We start from the raw sequence: 9,217 nt of genomic DNA, 5'->3' as shown, positions 1-9,217 counted from the left end.
ATCTTGTACTCAGTCTTCTTAAATCCCACTGACTGGTTCACATGGCGTAAACAAGCCAATCAAAAATTCTGGGAAGTTTTGTATTTTGTAAGAGTTTTGCTATTGATTGGCTTAAATAAATTTCGGCGCGAAACTATTGGGCCAATCACATAATGCAAAATATAAAAGATAATGAAGAGTCACTGTGGCTTTCCTTTATATTTGGCTAAAATCCGTTCTAATGAAAGAATCAATCAAGAATATGGATCATTAAGGGATTTTTGGAAATAATTTGCAACATTTCACTTTCAAGAAGAAGTAGCCCGTCTTTCGCTCAGTCAGTTGAGTGTAACGCGAAAAAAAAAGCAATCCCAAAAGAGATCGCCAGGCGGTACTTCTCTTTTTCTAAAATAGTAAAAGGTAAAAACTGTTAAAATGTTTGACTAAACGTTTTCGATCTTGCGATCATCTTCACTCTGAAGATGATCGCAAGATCGAAAACGTTTAGTCAAACATTTTAACAGTTTTTACCTTTTACTATTTTATAATTTTACCGGCGAAATGCATATACTTCTCTTTTTCTATTCCTTTTTCTGCGCCGTTGGGCTTGACGGATTGAACACAAGATGAACAACTGCTCGTATTATTTAACATCGGCTCATTTCAAATCAACGCATGCCACAAGTCACCGAGTGATCACTCAGTAAAGCACTTCGGAAGTTATTTAACGTGACTTATTGATTTGTCCGTTCACAGGACAAGTGACACAGGCAAACGGTGGACGTAATTTGATACTTCAAATAGAGGTCGAATCTAAGACCTTCAGCTTACTAGTTAAAGTGCTACAATGGTCAAAAAAATCACTTCCTTTTTTCTTCTTTTTGATAGCGTGTTTGCTTAACACCTAAACGGCAAAATTTTGAGCTTTGATTTTTATCCAAAGGCTGTTCACTTTGGGTCCGCCATTACTCAAGTTCAAAACTGACCGATTCGACCTCAGAGGGTTGAATGTAGGGAAAAGTTACGTTATATACTTACTGGCTTTAAATTTTATCGTGTAAATGCAGCTTATTATATGTGCAATAAGAGTCTGAAAGCCCAAAACTCCCGTGCTGCATATTAATTCAACCGCTTACACACGCATTCTTAAACTAGTGAGTCTTCAGCTCTATTCACAAGGCGTAAACTAACCTAGGTTCGACCCGCGTTCTAATTAACCCTAGTTCGCCCCTAATTTGTTCACACGGAGAAGTTCAGAAATCTGATGTGAACACGTACCTTGGGGCGAACAGGGGTTTGTTTTTACACGCCATGCGCATTTTTTCCAGAACAGGACAATGCGATAGCGACAATATGGAGGAGGACAATCCTTTATTCATGGTGGAGATTTGGAGGCAATTTTTTACAATTATAGTTTTGGCGTTAGTGTGACTTCATTCCACGAATCGCAAGAGTTTAGAGAGAAGAAAGCGGATTAAAAAGAGTTGAGTTTCTGCCCAAAAACGGCACGCTATCTATCTGAATTACTGGAGATCTCGAATTGCCCGAACGACATTCGACCGGCGGGTCGAATTTGCAGGTCGCAGGTCGCAGGTCGCAGGTCGCGGGTTGCAGGTCATTGTTTCACCAATACAGAAAGTATCCTAAACATTCATAAAAGCTAACCTTAGGCCTAAAAACTTTTGTTTAGGGCTAATTAGGCCTAAGGTTAGCTTTTAAGAATGTTTAGGATACTTTCTGTATTGGTGAAACAATGACCTGAAACCCGCGACCTGCGACTTGCGACCTGCAAATTAGACCCGCCGACATTCGACACGTTGAATATAGGCGGAAGATATAGGAGCATGAAATACGCACACGCAACGCTCGATGGGTAAACGTACAATTGCGCATGTGTAAAATTAAAATTTACCTGGGTTCGACCAAGGTTTACGCTCACACGCTTCAGAAGTGACCCAGGTCGAACCTACCTCTCGAGAGGTTGGATTTAACCCAGGTGGAACCCGGGTTAGCAGCGTTCACACCACGATAACTAAACCGTGATAATTTGAACCCAGGTCTAACCTAGGTTAGTTTATGCCATGTGAATAGGGCTTTCGACGTTATTTTCTCCTCGATCCACTTTTTTAAAGTTATTAATGGCGGACCAATAAATTTAAAATAAACAGGTGTCCCTTTTGAAATCAAGGCTTGAAAACTTGGGTCAATTAGTGTTAACATAGTCCCGGTTTTGAAATCCATAGTAAGAGAAAATTTGATTTTTCGTCACAGTAAGCAAACACGTCGTAAGTAAGCAGGGAAAAATTTATAGGTTTTTACAGGGAAATGAAGCACAAGTTAAAAAAGGACACGATTACACGCTTTTCTCCACTTTGCATCAAAATTCTCATACACAATATATCCCGTGGGATGCTTTACTCCCATCTTCTTAAATGGCGGACTTTGTCGTCGAGGGTGATTATTTTATAATTAGAGAATAACAATTTCTACCTATCATGTAAACGTAATGTTGTGTTGATGTTTGTTCTCTGAAGTCGAGAATTTTATATTAAGTGAATTTATCTAATGTTCATAAAGATAAAAAAATTCAACGAACCTAGGCGGGAAAATTATAAATCAATATCTAAGTCAGTGTCGTTGTCATCATCTCCATTCCCTGACATGCTATCCTCGGGACCTGTCCCGTAAAATGTTAATTTCCATTCTAGAAACACGCCGGAGCTAATTCTTCCTGATTCAGGATTTAGCCCGGGAACAAACTCTTCCTGAAAGCCATTATTGACTTGAACTCTCTGAGAGCCAGTCTCTTCAGTAGTGACCTGAACTCTTTGTCCTTGATAATCGGTATCCGTTCGCTTGCTCTCGGATACCTTCGTAGGTTCCTCGGGCTCGTTAGTGTAAATGTACCTGTCATAGCCGTAAACCTTGTCACTTTCATCGTCGCCAATTTCCTCAGAGTCTTGGAGTGTCTTTTTAGCAGCACTTGTTATCTGGTAGTTGTTGTTCTCAAATGGCGCATCCGGTGTTTCGTAAGAGGTTAAAAATACTCCTGGATTTTCATTTATTCCCATTCCGTTTTGAAAATCTTCTGGGACATAAGTGTCGAATGTTCCTGGGTCATAATCTCCCCATTCTTCTGCCTCTGAATTTCCTGGCACTTTTAAACAGAAAATAGTTTCCTCAGGAGATATTTTCTAACAATGAAGATATCTTTTCCTTTTTAATTCTGCAATATGAGTAATCCTCTTCAAATACATCGAGATTTGATTGATCGATCAATCGATTCCAAATGTCCTGACGGTTACCATTTTGGATTGTGAGGCACTTATGTTTTATTGTACCCCCAAAAGGAGTACGTTTGATTAAAAAAGGCGTAGATTGCTAACAGTCCCTTTTGGGAAGTCGAGAAGAAGCGAAAAAAATCCGAAAGCACAAAGCGCGGCAAGACTGGAGCGAGGAGAAAAGCCGGACGAGAAGACAGCTTCCGCCGCTCGTTCGCTCCAGTTTTCGGCCTTTCCACTCAGCTATTTTTTGTGCCCTCTCGACGATCCAAAAAGAGACTGCTAGCCGGCAGTCTAAACGTGGCAAGACCTATGACACTTAAAAATGAAAATATGCAGTGCTTATTCTTTTAATTTCAAATGCAGAAAAACGGTTTCTCTTTTTTTTTTTTCCTGACAAAATATGTGTTAACAGGAGGAGGGCTGGTTGCGTTGCACTGTGTCAACTCACCTTTATTTTTCTCCTGTTCATCCTCATCCCCGTTTTCCTTATCTTCCACGTTCTCTGCTGAGTGTATCTTATGTTTTTTTACCCCCTCCGGGTAGGGAGCGTCCCATGACGGACCATTGGCAGAGTCTTGATTTCCCGTCTTTTTGGCTTCTAATTCTTGAGTCTTCTTTTCATCATCAATTACCTTGACAACAAAAACACTCTAGCTAATAACAAATACTGAAGATTCATGAAATTTGACTGTTTCTTAAAGCCAGGTTTTCAATAGCGATGCAAGCGCAAGCGCAAATCAGAGCGCTTGTTTTACCGTGAAAACGAGGTTGACGCAAGAATATGCATAAGCGCGAGCACAAGATCAAGAATGACATTTTTTCCTTTTCCTTCATTCTCGTCAGCAGAGCCTCGGATCGACCCAAGGCTCTGGAAAACTCTATCTAGGAGAACATGCGCCGTTGGGTTCTTATAGCCAAAAATTGACTATTTGAACCTTACGGCGCCTGCCCACGCCTCGTGCTAACATGAATGCACCAATTAGAGACGCTCTTGATCGTTCTTCACAAAAACCAATGAGAAGACACTTTGTTTCAGGGTTCCTCAGAGCTCTTCTCTGCCTCAGTCAAGAGAAGAGCTCTGGGGTCGAGATTGCTTTTCCTTGTGTTTGCGCTTATGCTTGCGTTCGCTTGCGTTGTGTGAAAACAAAACACAGCATAAGCGCAAGAAAATTTGCTATGTCTGGCCAATTAAAGCACTCGTTCCGGATTCCCCGCGTCTGAGCATTTGAACAATGGTTGATTTTGATGTTTGTACACCTTATTCCAAAATGGCCGCCATTTTAGTATTCTTTTGTTTTCGGGCCAATTTGCATGGAAGCAAAAGAACACTAAAATGGCGGCCCGCGTGTAAAAAGGTATATGTTGACATTCGTTTTCACTAGCTTAAGCTTCTTATGTTTGCCCTGTGCTTGCGCTTTCGTCGCTAGTGAAACCCAGGCTTGACTTTCAGTTGACTTTAATCCTCACATCCGTAACAAATAAGCCATTTTCGAAAATACCATAATACCATTTGTTTGTCCCCACAAATTTTGCATAAGCATCGTTTCCAGTTTCTCATGGGACTTACAAGAGAAATCAAAAACAACGCTTATGCAAAATTCTCGAGGGCAAACAAAGAGTATTATGGTATTTTCAAAAGTGGCCTGTAACTCTTTATTTTTTCTTTCAGTTAATACGCACACTGCGACTGACCAATTTGGCGAACCGCATTTCATGGTACAGCCGCCTTACTTTTTATGACATGCTTTCTCGCTCGGAGACACGGTGGCGAATCTCGGACTCCCTTTATCGGGGTTGCTGGTTCAAGGCCTTGGCATGTCTCTGTGTTGTTTCCTTAGACAAGAAAGTTTGGTACACACGATCCCTCTCCATCCAGGTGTAAACATGGATACCGGCAGCATACTGCTAAGCGTATGCCAGATGGACTAGCATCCCGTCCGCAGAGAGTAATAAATACTGCAATCATCAATTCATGTTGCAGAAGCCATGCAGCGTAAGTCCCGGCCGTGTGTGCTTTAGTGGCTCGTATGCGACTTTGCCTGCATTCCTCACGGTTTTCTCGCTCGATTCTGTTAAAATTTTCAGATATCCACCAGTAATTCCTCGTGTTGTCGGTTTGAATTGAAAGACTTAATTAACTGATTAGATTGTAATGTGAAGTGCTAGTTTTGTACCCCATATGAACCATGTGAGCGTTAGCCCTACTAATGGCAATGGGCCCACACAAGGACAGACAAAAAGTCTGACCAGGGTGGGAATTGAACCCACGACCTTCGGGTTAGATCACCGCTGCTCTACCCACTGAGCTACAAGGTCACACGGGAGCAGGTCGTGGGAACTGAAGATGTTAAAGTCACGGCAATGAACATGTACAAGTACAACGAAGGGTTACGTTTTTACAAACGTTGGCCGTGTAGCACTTATATTGAATTGAAACAGACAGCATGCAAAGAAACAACAAGGTGCCAGAATTTAGAGTACGAACAGAGAAACTGACGAGCTAGTTACCTCATCAAGTAACGTCAGATGTTAGAATGGAAGATGTGTAGACTACGATAAGGTTGCCGTACATTTTGCAGATCGTGAGTGACTGACTAAGAAGCGAGAGATTTCACGAGCAAGCAGTGGATTAATTTTAGCTGTTTTCTGGTTGTGCACTGGGCATCTTCTTAATTAATGCCTTCCAAATGGCGAAACCAGACGGGTCGAATAAAAGAAAGCAGAGAAAAAAACTGGTTGTTTAGCTTGAACATAGCAAATTAACCTTTGACTCCCAGGTACGGTACAATACATAAGTCCTTCTCACAATACCAATGAAATGTTAGTCAGACAGGTATTGAGAATGAAGAATATTATCACTTGAGGAGGTGTGATCCTGATATAACACTAAATTCTCATGACTACGCAACAAAGAAATCAATGGTAATAGTTAAAATAATGAACGTTTCGATCGTGGGACTGAACTAAAGGGATTAATCAAACCTGAACCAATTTAAGCCAAATTTACCTCTTCTTCCAAGTCTTCCACATCAGCTTCCTGTTTACTGGTATCGTGTTGCAGGTATCCATTCACATCAACTCCTTTATTCAATGTTGCTATGTTATCAGTAACGTTCATCACCCATATTCCTTTGGGATTCTCTCCCCAGTTATGCACGGTCATGAAAGTCCAGTCGTGCAAACCATTCTTCGAATCATCATATCGCCGTGTTGAAAGCATTTCGTTCCTAGTCCCGCTCGGCGAGAACAAGTCAATGCTGACGTCACCACGCCGTCGATGCTGAAAACTCACAGTTAGAGTCGCGTGTTCAAGCTTTGTTATTTCCTTATCGGTCCCATCACATGCAATGGTATCAATGGTGATTGATAGAGTACCGCCAGCGGGAATCTCCCTGTGAAAAAAAAAACGTCATCTTCAATTCTCATGGCCTTATGTTCTATTTATTATTTAACCTTTTGGATGCACATATAATCTACAACACGTAGGAAGCGCGAATTGTTTACAAACTGGAAAAATGTTCAAATTTGACGATATAAATTGACCCAGTATTCCTCTCGGTCCCCGTTCGATTCGAGGCGTGGAGTTAGGAACACGTGATTTCTCATATGAAATAAGATATGTTTTCTCCTGCGTACGTCCCAGACCTTTTCATCATGGGAGAGTATAAATATAGAACTAACTCATTTCTAAAATTGTTGGGTAATGTTTAGATGCCATTGAAATTATAAATTAGACCTATTATTGGACGTCAAGTCTATTTTATATTTCCATTGGTATTCCTTGGCTGGACAAATTTGTCTCTAAAACAAACTGAGCCAAAGAATTGAAAGGATAAAATGTTTTGCCCGCAATGGAGATTGGGAGTGCAGAGGTGTGATAACTTCAAAATCCCCGTTGTCTGGCCCTTACGTTGATACCACTTGTTTCACGGGTCTGCTCTTACGCGTTCTCTTGAGTAAAAGAAAGATTCGTCAACAATTATTCGCCGACGGTGATTATCGGTGAATAAAAACCGAGAAGAAGTCGAGGTTTTTATTTACCGATATTCACCGAGCCTGAGGCAAATAATTGTTTTAGTATAATTATATAGGTGATTATTTGAAAAATATGCAGTTTCTCTCAAATATTTTTTTTCTTCGTCTGTCAGCTCAACAAAACGGCTTGCGGCCATTTTGAAAAAACAGCTTAGGTCCGGTTCAGACGCCGCTGCACTCATGTGCCGAACCTAATTTAGCTTTCTCTTGAAGTTTGGTATTGACATTTTTTCACTGTGTAAGCTTGCTTCTTAGCGGGTTTTAATACACGTTTACAGCGGCACTTTTGGAAGAAAAAATTATTAACATTAATGATAAAAGACATCCTCGCAGTTAGTGATGTGATAGTGTAGTGGTTATGTGAAGTGGTTACTAATCACACGTTCCTAGGTTCGAGTCCTGCGAGTCCAGACATTGGGGCTCGGCTTTTAAAAGAAATTTGTTCATTTCCCATGATCCCTATCAAGCTTTCAGTGTCCAAAATGAACGATAAAACTTCACTTGGAAGAAAGTGACAATTAAGAATAATCCTTCAATTGAGGGAGAGACTTGGTTGTTCAAGATAGTGGCCGTCAAGGAGAGGATAGCTCTGATTAGAGAATTTTAATTTTCTTTTTAAATAAAAAAGTAAACCAGTGAGCGGCACTCTACGAATTGTCTCTGTAAAACTTGTTTATTCTATGACGCGTTTCGTCTAGCTAACGTAGAATCTTCAGGGAGTTTTACAATAATAAATTAAACGCCTGTATTTAAGCGATATCCGATGGCAAAAATGACGGCCACAAACATTAAGGTTTGATCGTATTTTCAAAAGGGAACATGCGCAGCTGTGAAACATTAGGGCAAGGCGTGAGAAACGATGTTTTGGGTCACGGTTTTTGCTAAAACCGTGCCATTAGATTTGCCATCAGATATGGCTTATGGACGGTGCCTGCTTATGCAAAGGTATTTTTGCCTAGGTTTATTATTATGCAGGAAATGTAGATCTTAAATTGAAATTCAAAAAGAATATTGGGGGTAACCACGCATGTTTCAGAGATAATTCATGAATAATATTTGTAAAAAGCTTTAAAATACAAAGCAATGTATGGCGTTCTTTCTCAAATTTAAGCTTAAAGATCCATGGTTACCCCCAATTTTCTTTTTGGTTACCAAGAAACCACGCTAAAATATCCCTGTGTCAGTAAGCATCACCGATAGGAAATCCGAGTATCTCGAGATGCGCAGAACGAATGCGCAATAATATCAGTAGGTACCGTCCTTAAATACGGGCGTTTAATGTATTATTGTAAAACTCCCTGAAGAAGTAAGTGTACGTTAGCCAGACGAAACGCGTCGGAGAATAAACAAGTTTGACCGATACAATTCACAGAGTGCTGCCCACTAGTTTAGTCTTTTAATTTTTTTTTTCTTTTTTTTTTAATCAGCAATATTTGGTCAATCTTTGCACAGTTTACACTCTTCTAGGTCTTTTTGCCGCCATTGTCTCTTCCTCTTAAAACTTAGGAGCATGCGCAACAATGAAAGTTGTCCTAAGAAGCGTGTGTATGTGTATGGAGAGAATTCAAGTGAGGCCAACGCTACTGTTTGCATATGATGGATGAACAACCTTCACTGATCCACAGCGTCAGGAACGTCTTATGCAACTCCCAAGGACAGAGAAAAATCTCTGACCCAGGTGGAAATCGAACCCACGACACGCAATGGTGATCTAATCCGAAGGTCGTGGGTTCGATTCCCACCCGGGTAAGAGATTTTTTCGGTCCTTGGGTGTTGCATAACGTTTTTGCCGGACCGAATTAACACTGCCGTACCAAACTGATTCAGACGCCGCTCTTTTGCCGCAATTAATTCCCCAGTTAGGTTCGGCACTTGAGTGGATGACCGGCGTCTCAACCGGGCCTTAGCAGGAACCCATG

The 9,217-nt window shown here is 40.8% G+C and overlaps 1 protein-coding gene across 1 annotated transcript in view; it reads right to left on the bottom strand.

The window, feature by feature from the left end:
* Positions 1–2,265: 2,265 nt before the first annotated feature.
* Positions 2,266–9,217, bottom strand: part of LOC137997118 (PC3-like endoprotease variant B) — a 25,038-nt gene continuing 18,086 nt past the window's right edge. The window contains exons 11-13 of the mRNA XM_068842904.1: positions 6,271–6,655; positions 3,712–3,895; positions 2,266–3,136 (exon numbers count right to left, since the gene is read on the bottom strand). Coding sequence (XP_068699005.1) covers positions 2,589–3,136; positions 3,712–3,895; positions 6,271–6,655 — 1,117 coding nt within the window. The 3' untranslated portion in view covers positions 2,266–2,588. The remainder of the gene's footprint in view (positions 3,137–3,711; positions 3,896–6,270; positions 6,656–9,217) is intronic.

This window comes from Montipora foliosa, chromosome 3 (genome assembly GCF_036669935.1).
Source record: "Montipora foliosa isolate CH-2021 chromosome 3, ASM3666993v2, whole genome shotgun sequence".
Taxonomy (NCBI): domain Eukaryota; kingdom Metazoa; phylum Cnidaria; class Anthozoa; order Scleractinia; family Acroporidae; genus Montipora; species Montipora foliosa.
Note: the sequence above shows the minus strand (reverse complement) of the source record. Positions and strands in the feature narration are given on the sequence as shown.